Source organism: Bufo gargarizans, chromosome 9 (genome assembly GCF_014858855.1).
Source record: "Bufo gargarizans isolate SCDJY-AF-19 chromosome 9, ASM1485885v1, whole genome shotgun sequence".
Taxonomy (NCBI): Eukaryota; Metazoa; Chordata; class Amphibia; order Anura; family Bufonidae; genus Bufo; species Bufo gargarizans.
Window position 1 is genome coordinate 19,049,438 of NC_058088.1, and position 17,511 is coordinate 19,066,948.

The window sequence follows — 17,511 nt, forward strand, 5'->3', positions numbered from 1 at the left end:
ATTTGGCCACAGTTACCTCATTCTAGATTGAAACCATTAAATTTCAAAGATGTCAGATAAAGTCATTCTTTTCTCATAACAAATGTGCCTGAAATGAGGTGCACCAGAATTTTGCTGCAAACAATGCTAAGAAAGTAGTGCAGTTATCACAGTAAATGTTTCCAGAATATTTTCAGAATATGACTGCGTCCCCAGTTGTCTTAACAAACAACTGGTTTACATCTCACAATCGAAGACCACCTCAGATGTTTGAGAAACACTGGTCTATACTAGGACATCTCTCTTGGCCTTAGTCTTGGCTTCCAGCTTCTAACTTCAACTTTTCAACTCAAAGATCTACTCTTGGCACCTGAAAATTAACACCTTAAACTTTTTGCCTGGTTTGGGGATAAAAACAACTGTTGAATGAGCAATCATCCAGTGAACGATGGTTACATCGATGCACACTATTGGACGAAAATTTTGGAAACATCTGACTTCTTCCTAGATGATGACAGTCCTTAATCAGTTGACTAAAACAATCATTCACTGATAAATGGATAATTGTTTTGGTTCAGATCACTCATTTTTATCAACTTTAGACTCATTTGTATGACTACCTTTTGCCTTTGTCTTCTAACCATGTTGGCCAGTCCACATGACAAGCTTCATGATTTTGCATTTAAAGGAGTAAAATATCTTGAAATATCTTTGTTGTATTTCATTAGCCACAGTACGACCTCCTGGACTCATTGCTCCAATGGGTGGCCTGCAAGTTCAAGATGTCACAAGTAACAGCGTTACGTTAATATGGAAGGCCAGGATTGGTATCTTTGAGTCCTTCCTAATCCGCTATGAGGATGTGACTGATAGTTTGGGACTAAGAGAGATTACTGTCCCAGGAGACCAAAGAGAGGTGACATTACAGGACCTGAGTCAGAACACCAGATATGCAATAACGCTGTACGGTGTGCGAGGAGGGAAGCTATCACGCCCTCTAACGGAGGAAGTGACTACAGGTATGAAGGATCCTCAGACACTTCAGGATCTGCTTTGCTGGTTATAGTGCATATTTTCACAGGTTATGAACGGCAATCATAAATGGGATATATGATGTGGTTGTTTCAGAACAGGCATTATCTAGAGTACAGTATATCATTCCATTGCTGTCTAGAACACCAATCCTAAGTAGAAATGATGTAACCTCCCCAGAGATTAGTAGAACATCAACTTATTCCAGCTGACGGATACATTGATGGATTTCGCAGCACATCCCATGATAAGAAGCCAGGAATAGGTCAAAAACATAATCTATTTTAGACACTTGGATACTGGATCAACATCTGCTGTTCTAAAGCGCGCCCAGTTCCTGAAAATACATTCCCATGTAAACTAGATAGATGCTTCTTCCCATCACGTCAATGCTTAAAATTGCCACATCTTGCATCTGTCATTAAGCCATTAAGCTCCCCATAGATTTCTTGTACCTTTTGTAGCCCTATTTGGTGCTTTCAATGTGTGTATTTTGCGACCCTACTTACACTGATGAAATGTTGACAAAGTAAATTCTACTGACCATGTCTCAGATCTTCAGGTGGAGATTGAGTTGCTCAAATGATGATCTAGTGGTTCAGATGATGTAATGATGGTCCATCGTGGCATTGGTGTTCTTCTTGTGGTCTTCTGCCCATACACTTACATTAGGACATTAGTATAGTCTGTTGTCTGTGGAAAGATGTGCCTCTGGTCAGCAGTTATGTTATAGTAAAGGTGTCCATATAACTTACATAGAAGTAGGTTGATGGTTGAACACCCATTGGATGAACGATCAACTGGTCAATGATCATTATACCAATGCAACCATACACATTTTAGCCCAGATTGACTGGTCATACATGTTCAATGACTCCAGATGAAGGACAAATGATCTTTCAAGTTTTTAAAATGGCCAACTACTGTCCACGAGATTAAAACCTATAACTGGATGGCTAAAACAATTGTTCGATATTAAATTCTCGCAATGAATGATCATTTTGGTTGAGGTGGTCTCTTTTGATTGTTGTTAGACTAAAGTGTATGGCCAACTTACTGCTTTCATCATGACACAGATACATACTGGTCTGATGTGTGGTCGTCCACAGTTGTTTTGCATCATACTGAAATTGGGGTCATTTATCTATGAAATGCACATGGATCTTTCAGTGATGATCACTGAATCTCTATCCATTTTTATGACTGTCTGTGTCACGATGTTTGAATCCCATTCTATAAATATAGGGATGGTAAAGTGATATATAATAGAGAAGTTCTGCTAGTCATATGTTAATATTCTGTTAGGACTAAACTGGCTGGCCAGAATACAAAGGTATCTGCCACAGGTTTCATATCCTGACACAATAATTAGCCCTAAAGGTCCAGCAGAAGATGACCCCAAGTGGAGCCAACTTTGGTGCCGCTCACTTTCCAGTAGAGTTTGTTTCAGGAGATGGATCAATGATAAGCTATTAGACCGTATTGATTATGTGTCCTTTGCAGTTACAAGAGTACATGCACCTGTTTCTGTATCGCTAAAAAGTGGGCCCTCAAAATCATAATCTCTGGTGGGCCCAAGGAACCTCAAAAACAACCTTGCCTACTGTTGTTATGCTTATGTCTACTGATGATGGTACCCAGTAGTTTGTTGATTCCCTTCTAGAATGAAGACCTTCTAGTATTATTCTGCTCCTCTACTATTATTTTAATTGTTGGTTGCCTGATTTGGAAGAAATAAGGATCATATATTATAAGGATGATGACTAGGTTGTATATTGGTATGCACTCTGTTGAGGATTATAGTGATGAGTTTAGCAGTAATATTCTTGTGATCTTTATCAGTGCTGTCTCCAAGATAACAGAGCAAGACGGCACTGATTACAGGCACAGCTTACTAACACATGGGGACCTCCAGACCACAACAATCTGATTGTTCCTCATGTTGCAAGTAAATAAATAGCTTTGCTGTGACTAATCTCATCGCATCCCACAAAAAAAAAAAAAACAGAGGACCATCCGTCTTCTTCGGAGAATCCAATATTCGCTCACAGTGTTTGACCTTTCCTAAATGGGCAAACACAGTCACTGCACATCTTGTACTTATCTACTTCAGACTCATTTATCTAACATTGGCCAACGAGTCATACGCTATTCAGCCACACCCTGCATTATGCCTGTTCTGAATAGCAGTAAATCCCTGTTTCTGTCTTTATCCCTTTCAATGAAAAAAAAACATTATTCCCCATCTTTTTAAGACATTTGTCTGCTTTGTGATATGTGCAATGGTATACAATGCCAGTAAGCTGCACCTAAAGCCAGTGAGAAGATATCACTGCCTCGGATGTACCTCTAATTTAACACTAGGGCTCCTTAATGGAGCTTTCCCCTGGTGGGATCTCATCCCGTTTAGAGGCCACAAAAAAGATGGGGATCTTATAGACAATTCATACAACTTTATGAATGAAGTTCACAAAAGTATGATTGCTCATGTCCTGAGGTGATTGTACTTTAGTCTGAACAATGTCTTATGATAGCAAATAATGTAACCAGTATACCCATTGGTAAAGAACAAAGGCATGTTCACATCTTGGGCATTGGCTCGTGTTGATTTTTATGCTTTTTTGGACCTTGTTGACTTATTCACATGCAGATAGACTCGATTGGCAGCCAAGCATGCAATTACTTCTGCCAAATCACATGTGGGTGAGTGAGCTCGGGGCTTGGAGCTTCGACATTATCAGCGATAAATGGATTTATAGGAAAATGTCACTAAAGTAATTTCTGTTGTGATCAGAAGAATGAGTAACGTTCCTGAGGGCCCACCATGTAGTTTTATTAAGAAATGATGACTGCACAATGACGAAATCACTATGTAAAGGGCTATGCAAGTAAATAGTATAATAAGACTCTATACAGGGTGACGTTGTGGCTATTGAGATGGTCGGTAGAAGTCATATTTTTGCCTTGGGGCCTAAGAAGCTTCAACCTATAACCCTGGTGCAATGCCTGGTGTCAATTATTTTATCATACCCCGAAGTGCCACATTCCAGAATGCAGATCAGCTGAGAAAGCTCTGTCCAGACAATGAAAAAGAGCTGGAAATGCTTGTAGGTTCCTGCTCCGGTTTCTGCAGAATTGTGAATGCACATCTATATAACTCAGTTGGGTACATAGAACAGAGGGAGTCCAATAGCAAACATCAGCTAGGCCACACATTATGGTGTTGGGTTCTACCAGGAAAGAGTAGTTTGCCGTTTGTTCATAGTGGTGTTCGTTCAGGACCCTTCAGACTTCAGTTTCCCATCCCACGAGTTAGTGCAAATATTTTTCTTACCACGAAGACCTAAAGAGGATGAGATCAACTATGGCATCCACGTACATCCAATTGATAAAATTGTTAAACTTTTTTTAAATCTGTAATGTTTTATTTTTTTACAATACCATGTTTTTTTCTTAAATTTTTCTTCAGAATCTTCTCCAGATAGAGGAACACCACCCCGCCTTTCCCCCCTTTCTGTGTCTGAAATCCGCACAGATTCCTTCCGTGTGACGTGGGAACCTCTGGATGGAGATTTTGATGCCTATGTAATACAGTATGGACCACCTGGAGGACCGTTCCAAGAGGATACCCTAAGAGGGGACGAGACGACATTTCTCATCACGGGGCTGGTTGCTGAGGTTAATTACACGGTGGAGCTTCGGGGGGTTTTGGGAGACAGTTACAGCGAACCAGAGTCAACATTTGTTTTCACAGGTACTAGAGATGCAGTGATGATGGGGGTAGATTGTGCCATCTAAAAGTTGAGTCCTTAGATTATTATGTCTGTGAAGGTCATGGTATATCTGTAAAGAATAAATCAAGGCAACTGGACTTACTGTAGATTTCTTGAAAACGTTTCACTCGTTCTTCCAATGAGCTTTCTCAATTCTGAGTGACTGTACAAGAATTCTCTGGGAATAAATATGTAACTGAATCAACATCTGGTAATTATACCCAGCATGGAGTCAGAGGTCATTATACCCAGCATGGGGTCAAAGGTGTTGATTCCATTATCCTAATTGGAGTCAGTAGGTGATAATGACCTCCCAGAGAAAGGTGTTAAGACAGCATAGTATGTGGCAGACAATAGATGTCATCCAGACACGGGAGTCATTTAGACTCTACACCACCGGGCAGAGAAAATCCGCACCGGCACAGAGGCCAATGCGAAGGAATTCAAACACCTCAGAGGGGCACTTAAAACTTGTGGGTATCCAGATTGGGCCTTTGTCAAAACAGAAGGAAGGAGAAGAAAGACAGACTCAAGAATATGGTTATCCCATATGTAGCTGGGGTGTCTGAGAAACTCAAAAGGATTTTTAATAAACATCATATCCCTGTCTACTTTAAACCCAGCAACACACTGAGGCAACAACTGGTTCACCCAAAAGACCCAACGCCTAAACACAAGATGGACAACATTGTGTACGCAGTCCAGTGCAATGAGGAATGCTCAGAACTGTATATCGGCGAAACAAAGCAAGAACTACATCAGCGCATGGCCCAGCATAGAAGAGCCAAAACCTCTGGTCAAGATTCAGCCGTGTACTTACATCTAAAAGAAACAGGTCACACCTTTGAAGACAATCAAGTACGTGTTTTGGATAAGGAGGCCGATTGGTATAAACGAGGTGTGAAGGAGGCCATCTACATAAAAATGGAGAAGCCAAGCTTGAATAGAGGCGGGGGAAAGGGGGGTTAGACATCTATTGTCTGCCACATACAATGCCATCTTGACACCTTTCTCTGGGAGGTCATTATCACCTACTGACTCCAATTAGGATAATGGAATCAACACCTTTGACCCCATGCTGGGTATAATGACGTCTGACCCCATGCTGGGTATAATTACCAGATGTTGATTCAGTTACATATTTATTCCCAGAGAATTCTTGTACAGTCACTCAGAATTGAGAAAGCTCGTTGGAAGAACGAGTGAAACTTTTTCAAGAAATCTACAGTAAGTCCAGTTGCCTTGATTTATTCTTTACAGATTTAGATTTTTATGGCTACTATGTACCACTCTGTATAAGTCTGTAATTTGTACAGATAGTTGTATGCGTGAGCACTTGCACTTGGCCTACCTGAACACGGGTGCGGGCTGTATTGCATAAATTCCGCACAAATTTCTGTGTGGATTGCTGTGCGCAGCAAAAATTGCATGTGTGGGTTTGATGCCGTTTTTCTGCAGATCTTCCCCTTGTATTAAAAAGGATTAAATCTGCACAAAACAACCGCACAAAGAATTGACATGCTGAGGATTTCAAAATCCACATGAGAGTTCATTTTCAGCACAGAACGAAAAAGCTAAATCTCCCACACTTTGCTGGTACTATGTTACACTGCAGTTTTTCCACATGAGAATCCACGCAAAACATGTTCGTAATCCACAACGTGTGCAGGTACCCTTATAGATAGTATCTGTGCCTACACTGGATGCGTCTTCTGTACATTGAAGTGTTATACTAGGTGACTCTTTATTATGATATTAATGTCATCTCTTTATCTTCAATAGAAAAGCCGAGCCCTCCTCGTCTGGAGTCTCTATCCCTCTCTGACGTCCGCAGTGATTCGGTCCATCTTACCTGGGTGGTCTCAGGTGGAGATTTCGACTCCCTTCTTATATTTTATCGGGATGGAGAAGGAAACCCTAGAGAAATTGAACTAGAAAGCGATTTGAGATCCTTTGATGTGAAGGAACTAAAACCTGGAAAGAAATATAAATTTTTCTTATATGGTTTAACTGATGGAAAGAAGAGTAAACCAGTGACAGCAGAAACCAGCACAGGTGAGAACCAGGATAAGTACAGATGCAGGAACTCCAGATGACCAACCTGTAGACGATCAGCCGTGAGGAAGCTCTACTTAGCTGTACATTTTCCCTGCAGTGGCCTCGACAGGAGAAAAGTAGTACCACAGGCCATCCATTCAAATATACATTGCTAGTGTCTCTGTGCTATAGCAGCCAGCCCTCTCTCTTTTTTGGCACCCAGACACCCTAATAGGACAGATTTGGAAGAGTTGTACTGGATAGAGAACCACTTGAACGATTAGACTTCCTTATCTCATGATAGTCCCACCAGAATGGCAATTAACAGCAGTTCTTGGCTTCTATGATCCACAAAACATTATATATTTTTTTTACACCATTTGTATTGTTGTCTGCACTTATGATGTTTGATGTTTGTTCTTCTACAGAGAAGGCCATGCCTCCACGCCTGGAGTCCTTCTCAGCTTCTGACGTCTACAGTGTGTCAGTCCGTCTTTCTTGGGAAGTCACTGGTGGAGAATTTGACACGTTTCTCCTTATGTACCGCGATGCCGAAGGAAAAATGCAGGAAGTTACTCTTGATGAGCACCAACGTTCTACAGAGGTTGAAAACTTGAAGCCTGGAAAGAGATATAAGTTTATTCTCTATGGGATTTCAGGAGGAAAGAGAAGCAAAGCATCCATAGTTGAGACCACCACAGGTGATAGAGCCACCACCGCAGATCACTGTGACTATTTCATAAACATAATAATGAATGAAAGGAAGAGACAGGGAGGGAGTGCCATCTGTGCCTATATGATATACAGGAGAGAGAAAAGAAAGAGGGCAGTACTATCTGTACCTATATAATTTACAGGAAGAGACAAGGAGGCAGTGAAATCCATACCTACAGCATTGACAGGGAGAGACAGGAGCTAGCACTAACTCTGTCTACATAATTTATAGGGGGGTGGAGGTAGTACTATCTGTACCATCATCATTTACAAGAAAAGATGGGGGGCAGTACTATCTGTACCTACATCATTTCCAGGGAGAGACAGGGAGGCAGTACTATCTGATCCTACATCACGTACAGGGAGTCAGTACTATCTGTACCTACATCATTTACAGGAGAATACAGGAAGGCAGTACTATCTGTGCCTACATTATTTACAAGGAGAAACAAGAAAATACTATCTGTACCTACATCATTTCTAGGGAGAGACAGGGAGGCAGTACTATCTGATCCTACATCACTGACAGGAAATGACAGTGAGTCAGTACTATCTGTACCTACATCATATACAGGAGAATACAGGAAGGCAGTACTATCTGTGCCTACATTATTTACCAGGAGAAACAGGACAATAGTATCTGTACCTACATCATTTACATGGAGAGATAGGGAGGAAGTACCTTACAGGGAGAGTTAAGGAGGCACTACTATCTTAACCTACATCACTTACAAGAAGAGATAGGGAGGCAGTACTATCTGTACCTAGATCATTTTCAGGGAAAAACAGGGAACACATACTATCTGTACCTACATTATTTACCAGAAGAGAAAGGGAAGCACTAAAATCTGTGACTACATAATTTACAGGAGGAGACAGGTAGGCAGTAATATCAGTACCTACATCACTTACAGGAAGAGGCAAGGAGGTAGCACTATCTCTATGTAAATCATTTACAAGGAGAGACAGGGAGGCAGTGCTTTCTGTACCTACATTCTTTACCGGAAGAGACACAGAAGCAAGAATATCTGTGACTACATCACTTACAAGGAGAGACAGGGAGGCAATACTATCTGTACCTACTTTATTTAGTGGAAAAGACAGGGAAGCATTAACATCTATGACTACATAATTTGCAGGTAGGCAGTAATATCTGTAACCACATCATTTACAATAAAAGTCAGAAAGGCAATACTATCTTTGCCCATATCATCTTGTGGGCATAACAATGTATTGCCATCTTAACAATGTGACCAGCATACTGCATTGACATCCTAAAAAGACTGTGACTAAAAATATTTCACCATATGAATCACATAGAGTAAAAGTTATATCTTCATAAACAGTAATTCATAAAATTAATCCTACAACTTTTACAGTGCCAAGAAAAGTTGCTCCGTCACCTGCTTCTCTCTTGCATGCCCGCCTGGTCAAGCTTGTGGTATCTGATGTGACCCAGGAAACCATAAAGTTATCATGGACAGTGGAAGGAAATGTTCCTTTTGACTTCATTATAGTCCAATGCCGTGATCCTGATGGTAGAATTAGAGAAATTGAGATTTCAGGAGAACACACCAGCACCATTGTCCAAGGTCTGCTTCCAGCTAGCAGATATGAATGCAATGCCTATGGTCTAAGAGGGGAGAAGAGAAGCATGCCCTTATCCACAGAGGTTACGACAGGTAATACGATGTATATAATGATATTCTACACCATTAACACCTGAATGGTTCAAGTTAGTGTTAGGCTAGTTTCACATAATCAGCAGAGCCTCTGCCAGGCTGTTCCGGTAGAGAAAATACTTTCGGAGTTCCGGCATTACTGGATACTGACACCTGCCCTCCGGACCCCATTGACTTTAATGGGTCCGGCAGAGATCTGGCCACTAGCTGGCACATATGCCGAGAATCAGCTGGACAAAAAAACGCTGCTTATGTCTGGCTGATTCTTGACATTCTCTGCTGGAACAGGCTGCCGGAACTCCAGAAACTAATCTTAGACTACAACATCCATGATGGACAGTGGATGACCAGTAGGTTACTTGGTAGTGACTGGAATTGCAGAAGAAGTTTCTTTATTTTAATTTATATTATTGAATAATTTTCTTTTATTTCATTTTCGATATTTCTGGATTTTCTCTTTCCCCCATTTTCTAGCAAGAATTCTTGAAACACAAGGTCCTCCTATCGACAGTGACCTATACCTATCTCCACATGGTCCACATGCCATTCACGTCTCTTGGGAGGCTCCAGAAGGTGAATTTGATTCCTTTATTGTTCGATATGCTGTCCAAGGTCAAGAAGAGTCTTCCAATACAGTGACAATTGAGGGCACAGAAAGGACCATCCTTTTGTCGGGTTTACAACCAGATACCATCTACACAGTTAAACTGCTCCGCATCCTAAACGGAAAAGAAGATAGTAGTCTTCAAGCTACTGGAAAGACGGGGCCTCTAGGTAATAAGAATCAACATTCATATGCTTTGTTAAGGATTCTCATCTCTTGACCTGAGTGGAGATTGGTTTCAAAGAGCGTCTCTAGAAGTCCGGTTCTGTCATCTATTACACAGACAACCCACTGATTTGAATAGACACTGTGTATTGCTTCATTTCCTCTGTGGTGGCACTGAAGTGAAATTGAAGACCTAATGCCAAGTTGCCCCACATATTACCCTGATTATTGGGGAGCACAGCAGTGGGGACACTCTACTTATGGTGAAGAGGCACCTCTAACAAGCAGGGATTATCCAAAGTAGACAACCCTTTAACTGGTCATAGAGATATATTAGGAGAAATCAATGGTGGGGTCCTATAAGCTGGAACTCCGATTGATTTCCAGAAATTTTTATTTGTTTAGATATTTCATCTTAACACTTATAAGTGGCATGGATTAGCACCATCTTCTCTAGTTTCAGGTTTTGTGATGGAATATCTGAATAATTAAATGTAAGACATGTTCATTTTTGAAGGGCTATACTTTGGTTACCATTGCTTATATCCTAATGAAAACAACATTTTGTCTTGGGGTGGCACATAATAATGCTTTCACCATTTTTGGGATTGTTACTGGATTAAAACGCTCAAGACATGTGTTCAGTCATATACCTTTTTGTTCTAGATTTGGAAGCTCCTAAGAAACTTAAATTCACCAACATTGAGGAGACCTCAGCCATTGTTAGTTGGGACCCACCAAATCCTGAAACAACCACATTTAAAGTGTCCTATCAACTGGCCGATGGAGGTAATCTTGACTACTGTATGGCATTCCAGAAGTTAAAGTATCTAGAACTAGCTTTTCTTCTGATGTATAACCTTCTAATCTTTAGGAGAACCTGAGAGCATTAGTGTCGCTGGAACCAGCACCCAATTGAAACGTCTCATCCCAGGAACCCAATATGAGGTCACTGTGGTGTCCGTGCGGGGATTTGAGGAAAGTCAGCCCATGACAGACTTCTTTACCACAGGTAAATTTATGAATCTAAGTCAGTGCCTGTAAATTTTTAGCAAACTTACATAAACAATACAAAAACCAAAAAAAGAAAACAACGTTCTGTAATTCAGAGTTTTCTATCACAGCTGGAGGTGGTCCTCGCTCTTTGCGGGCCCATGACGTCACAGAAGTGTCAGCTCTCCTGCGCTGGGAAGCTCCTACAGGACCTGTGGACAAATATTTGGTCACTTACAGAGCAGAAAATAGTAAGACAAGTCTTGTCCGGTGGGCTACACATGGAATTATTAGCAATAACCACTCCTAACTTTATCCAGATTTTCAAATCTTTTATATCATATGCATATTAGCTCTCTTCTCTGTGAGGACCATCCCTCTAGAAGACCATTTTGCTACCAATGATATACCGATTTCTACTATATTTTGCCAATAATGGTCTATGCCCATCCTTGGTTGAAGACCATCTTGGTCCCATCTAATCTGAATCAATCATACATCCTTTCCTCTCTTGCAGTCCCCTTGGTCACTGTACCAGTTTCTGGTGATAGAACCGAGTTCCCTCTGACTGGTTTACATCCTCACACTGAATACTTTGTCAGTGTGCAAAGTTCGCAAGGATCCATGACCAGCGCACCAACGTCCACATCATTCACCACTAGTGAGTGGAACTCAACTCTTCTCATTTGTTGGTTTCTTGGGTAAAAAGACTCTCTGGTATAATATATAGTAATGTACAACCTCTTTGATGGTGCCTTCTTTCACATCCAGGTGCAGACACTCCTCGGGATCTCACAGCTACTCAGATCACGGCTCGCAGTGCACTGCTTACATGGAAAGCTCCAGATGCCATGCCTGATGGGTATCTGTTGACCTATCAAACACCAGAGGGTGAAATTAAGGTAAGAAAAGCTAAACCTCTCAATTCTTTATCAAACCAACAGAGATATATCTAACATGACTCCTGGTTAGAGAATTGCAAATGGATTCTGAACTAATCGGATTCAATACAAATTTTGTAAACATTTAAAGTGGATCCGAATTCCAATATTTGGTGATTAGAGTATGGCAAATTTTGATGAGAGAAAGAGAAGAAATAAAATAAATAGAAAAATGTAATACAATAGAGAATAAGTGTGAGTCCTAGGAGACCTCAGCGTGTCATAGACAGATTTTCAAGCCAATTGGGACACTTTGATTTCAGTAGATCCGATTCGGACCCAAATGGAATCCATCAACTGATTTGGCCAAATCGAATTTTAAGTGAAAAAACTAGAACTCCCAAAATACAATGCAGCAGAGAGTCATTTATTGTAGAATCTCATCATAGCTATGAGAGTTGTATCTGACAGCAATAGTGTTTGCAGATTTCAAGCAGAAAACAGCAGAAACAGACATGTCGCTGGATGTGACTGGAGTATAACACATGCTATAAGATTATATGAGGAATAAACCCTACAATAATTTTTTTGTGTGAGCTGCATATTTGTTTTGATACCTAATGCATTTGTCTATATTTGCACGAGCTGGTGTCAGAAATATTGGAATCTTTCAGGAGATTCGTCTGTTGCCTCATCTTTCGTCCTTCACGATAAGCCAACTCAATCCTTTGACTCAGTATCGAGTCCAGCTTAAAGCCCTAAGAGGTAGAACAAGCTCTGCTCCCATCTCAACCTCTTTCACCACAGGTGAGTAACAGGCGACAGATCCTAGATCAAGTAACAAATGGTCAGGAGTCCAGAAAGGTGGAGACATTGAGCTTCTCTGCCCTTCACTTGATAGAAAAGTGGAAGACATAAAGATAGAGATACTACTGTGATTGGCTTCACAAAACTCAAGCTTAGATTTTCTTTATTGAGACACATGGAGCAGCTCTGTTCATTGTCAGGACACGATGGCTGCCGCAGCAATCAGGTGGCAAGAAAAGCTCATTATCTATTAGAGGGATTCCCAAGTGGGAGAGAGGTGTGGAGGAGAAGAGACACAATTTTTTTGTTTTTTAAATTAAACCTCTCAACCATCGCATCCATTGAATCAGATCCCAAACGTCCATTTCGAGAGCAGAATTAAAGCGATTGCTGCGTCACTTTAGTGCCACCAGGAGTTGCAGCTGTAGCCGCCTTACTTTGCACACATTAGGTTAGCACCACAAAATAAAGTGCCATTTGTGTACAATACAAAGCAGTTATGTTTAGATTGTTTACATTGTCTTTCTTAAAGACATCTGTCTGGTAGGAGTCTCTCTTTATAGGCTATGTACACCTTTGGGAGAAATTTGTTTTTATTATTGCATTAAAATCATGTTGAGCTAAAAAAAAATACATTTTTCAATTGCTCTTTATTAAACATTTTGAGCCCCTTTCTCTGTACAGCTTTAAGATTCTTTAGTAGCATGCTCTGTGTTTTTACTGTGTTCCCTCAGGGAGATCGGGGGGAGACGGCTCCTTATCTCTGATCTCTGACCTCCTAAACATTCAATATAGCTTAAAGGGGTTCTGCACTTTGTTTAAACTGATGAACTATCCTCTGGATAGATCATCAGCATCTGATCGGCGGGGTCCGACACCCGGGACCCCCGCCGATCAGCTGTTTGAGAAGGCAGCGGCCTTCTCACTGTTTACCGCCGGCCCAGTGACGTCACGACTAGTATCACTGGCCTGGGCGCGGCTAAGCTCCGTTCCCTTGAATGGAGCTTAGCCCCGCCCAGGCTAGTTGAGACAAGTCGTGATGTCACTCGGCCAGCAGTAAACAGTGAGAAGGCCGCGGCACTGCTGGAGCGCCGCTGCCTTCTCAAACAGCTGATCGGCGGGGGTCCCGGGTGTCGGACCCCCGCGGATCAGATGCTGATGATCTATCCAGAGGACAGATCATCAGTTTAAACAAAGTGCAGAACCCCTTTAAATCTTTCTTACTGATAAGAATGTGACTTAAATAAGTGTTTAGGACCTTTTATTAATTTAGGGGTAAGGGTTTTTAGACCGGCACAAAGTGAAAGTAAAAAGTACGATTCTCACAGCTAGACAAACAGTTAACTCTCTGTGACAGAACAGCTGAATATTTTTAATAAAGAGCAATTGAAAAAATTATTTTTAGCCCAAAATAAGTAAACTGCAATCATAAAAAATGCCCCAAAAGTGTCAATAGCCTTTAGGTGTACATAGCCATAACTTTTTAGCACTCACTAGTTCCGTCAGTTAGCAAAGTGTCGACCCTACTGCAGGGATGCTCAACCTGCTGCTCTCCAGGGGTTGCAAAACTGCAACTCCCAGTATGCCTGTACAGCCTACAGCTATTAGGGCATGCTGGGAGTTGTAGTTTTGCAACATCTGGAGGGCCCCAGGTTGAGCATCCCTGCCCTACTGCATCCAGCTGAGGTCAGCATCCTCATCTTTTACGTAAAAATAACTTAAAAGTTCATGTGATAAATATTAACATGCTAGAAATGTGCTTAAAGGGGTTCTGAAAGACCAGGAACCTCTTTGAATATTGCCAGATAGAGTTCATGGTTCAAAAATGAAGAAAAATCACCTGTCACTGAAGTTCTTCTCCCAGTGCTGAGCTCTTTTTAACTCCCCTTCCGGCCTGCTGGACTGAAAGTGTGATGTGCCATCTACATGCACGTCACCACTGCTGATCAATCAGTGGTCTCAGCAGTGACATGTAGACACGACCCAATGATTAGCCGACAGACGTCAAGGGCGTGTATGTAGCAAGTCACATTTCTGGTCCAGTGCGAACCAGATTTGGAGACTACGGGAGCTGGGCAGTAGACTATTTTCTTGTTCTAATCCCTACTCACTACCTGGCAATATCAAAAGCGTTTTGGAAACCCCATTTAAGCTAGGTTTAGGAACCTTGGACATGACAAGATCTACTTTATGCATGCCTGTCCTTTTAGTTCAAAGAATGAAGATTCCTTAAGGAAATACAGTAATCCTTCTGATCATGAAAAAAGACATTGGAGATGAAATCTTGCAAATGTGATGTCCAAGGAGCCACCAAGGGGGCAACAAGAGCTTTCAAAGCAATTCATGGCAAAAGGCCACATACATACCGGTAGATTTCTTTATCCTCTAAAGAAGAAGCATCCAATGTTGAAATATTCCTGACCTTAGAAGTGTCCAAATTCATTTTAAAGTACCCTGAAAATCCCCCAAAAATCCTTATATACATTAGACATTTGTATTGCTCCAAAAACTGAATGCGTTTGTGTACGGACATCGAATAGTCACTTCTGAAAGAAAACACAAATTTGCTTCTAATTAAAATGTTTGTGAAAAAAGAATCAGATAAATATTCGGGGAAAAGGGAAAGTTCTTTGTAAAATAAGAGGAATGCAATTTAATAGAGAGGAACATGGTGAAAGAGTTCGTGATAGCCTGGTCAAGGTTACCACATTACTTTGTTGTTATCTTAGGTCATTGGGGTATTCAGCGTTAAGAACACAAACACGTCTCATGAACTAACATGCACTGATTTAAGGGGAATCCATCAATAATTGCTTAGAAACTTCCTTGGTCCACCAAAAATAATCTAGAATAAGACAGTTCAGAGATTAGATGGAGAAGAGAAGAGGAGGGGGATGCAGCTGCATCTTTTATTCAATGTTTCAGCAAATAAGAATGAAAGCAAGGGGAAGCTGCAGTAAGCAGGGGTGTAGGTATAAAGGCACAAAGATAAGACACATCAGTGCTTCTGGCCCATAGTAAGACATCAGACAAATGGAACTTGGTTGGTGGAGCCCTGTTGCAGATTTTGCAATGAGGCCCAGGAGCTTCAAACTACACCTCTGACAATAAAAAAACATCTGTATGCCCGAGAGCAAACAGGAGGAGCCCATGTACAAGAATATAACTACTATAATACTGCCCCTATGTACAAGAATATAACTACTATAATACTGCCTCCTATGTTCAAGAATATAACTACTATAATACTGCTCCTATGTACAAGAATATAACTACTATAATACTGCTCCTATGTACAAGAATATAACTACTATAATACTGCTCCTATGTACAGGAATATAACTACTATAATACTGGTCCTATGTACAAGAATATAACTACTATAATACTGCTCCTATGTACAAGAATATACCTACTATAATACTGCTCCTATGTACAAGAATATAACTACTATAATACTGCTCCTATGTACAAGAATATAACTATTATAATACTGCTCCTATGTACAAGAATATAACTACTATAATACTGCCTCCTATGTTCAAGAATATAACTACTATAATACTGCCTCCTATGTACAAGAATATAACTACTATAATACTGCCTCCTATGTACAAGAATATAACTACTATAATACTGCCCCTATGTACAAGAATATAACTACTATAATACTGCCTCCTATGTTCAAGAATATAACTACTATAATACTGCTCCTATGTACAAGAATATAACTACTATAATACTGCTCCTATGTACAAGAATATAACTACTATAATACTGCTCCTATGTACAGGAATATAACTACTATAATACTGCTCCTATGTACAAGAATATAACTATTATAATACTGCTCCTATGTACAAGAATATAACTACTATAATACTGCTCCTATGTACAAGAATATAACTACTATAATACTGCTCCTATGTACAAGAATATAACTACTATAATACTGCCTCCTATGTACAAGAATATAACTACTATAATACTGCCTCCTATGTACAAGAATATAACTACTATAATACTGCCTCCTATGTACAAGAATATAACTACTATAATACTGCTCCTATGTACAAGAATATAACTACTATAATACTGCTCCTATGTACAGGAATATAACTACTATAATACTGCTCCTATGTTCAAGAATATAACTACAATAATACTGCACCTATGTACAAGAATATACCTACTATAATACTGCCTCCTATGTACATGAATATAACTAGTATAATACTGCTCCTATGTACAAGAATATAACTACTATAATACTGCTCCTATGTACAAGAATATAACTGCTATAATACTGCCTCCTATGTACAAGAATATACCTACTATAATACTGCCTCCTATGTACATGAACATAACTACTATAATACTGCTCCTATGTACAAGAATATAACTACTATAATACTGCACCTATGTACAAGAATATACCTACTATAATACTGCCTCCTATGTACATGAATATAACTAGTATAATACTGCTCCTATGTACAAGAATATAACTACTATAATACTGCCTCCTATGTACAGGAATATAACTACAATAATACTGCTCCTATGTACAAGGATATAACTACTATAATACTGCTCCTATGTACAAGAATATAACTACTATAATACTGCTCCTATGTACAAGAATATAAATACTATAATACTGCTCCTATGTACAAGAATATAAATACTATAATACTGCCCCCTATGTACAGGAATATTACTACTATAATGCTGCTGCCTATGGTGCACAGTATGTATATAAAAAAGCATATGGACTAGATATGTAGATGTGTAGTTATAAGAGCCACGTTCTTTTGTTGTGTGATGACGGGTTTCATCATGCA

At 40.2% G+C, this 17,511-nt stretch overlaps 1 protein-coding gene across 1 annotated transcript in view; it reads left to right on the forward strand.

The window, feature by feature from the left end:
- The window catches only part of TNXB (tenascin XB), a 68,485-nt gene that overhangs the window by 42,869 nt on the left and 8,105 nt on the right, over window positions 1-17,511 (forward strand). The window contains exons 9-20 of the mRNA XM_044268656.1: window positions 708-998; window positions 4,481-4,765; window positions 6,567-6,839; window positions 7,250-7,522; window positions 8,915-9,217; window positions 9,692-9,991; window positions 10,653-10,775; window positions 10,861-10,998; window positions 11,111-11,230; window positions 11,497-11,640; window positions 11,751-11,881; window positions 12,535-12,667. Coding sequence (XP_044124591.1) covers window positions 708-998; window positions 4,481-4,765; window positions 6,567-6,839; window positions 7,250-7,522; window positions 8,915-9,217; window positions 9,692-9,991; window positions 10,653-10,775; window positions 10,861-10,998; window positions 11,111-11,230; window positions 11,497-11,640; window positions 11,751-11,881; window positions 12,535-12,667 — 2,514 coding nt within the window. The remainder of the gene's footprint in view (window positions 1-707; window positions 999-4,480; window positions 4,766-6,566; window positions 6,840-7,249; window positions 7,523-8,914; window positions 9,218-9,691; window positions 9,992-10,652; window positions 10,776-10,860; window positions 10,999-11,110; window positions 11,231-11,496; window positions 11,641-11,750; window positions 11,882-12,534; window positions 12,668-17,511) is intronic.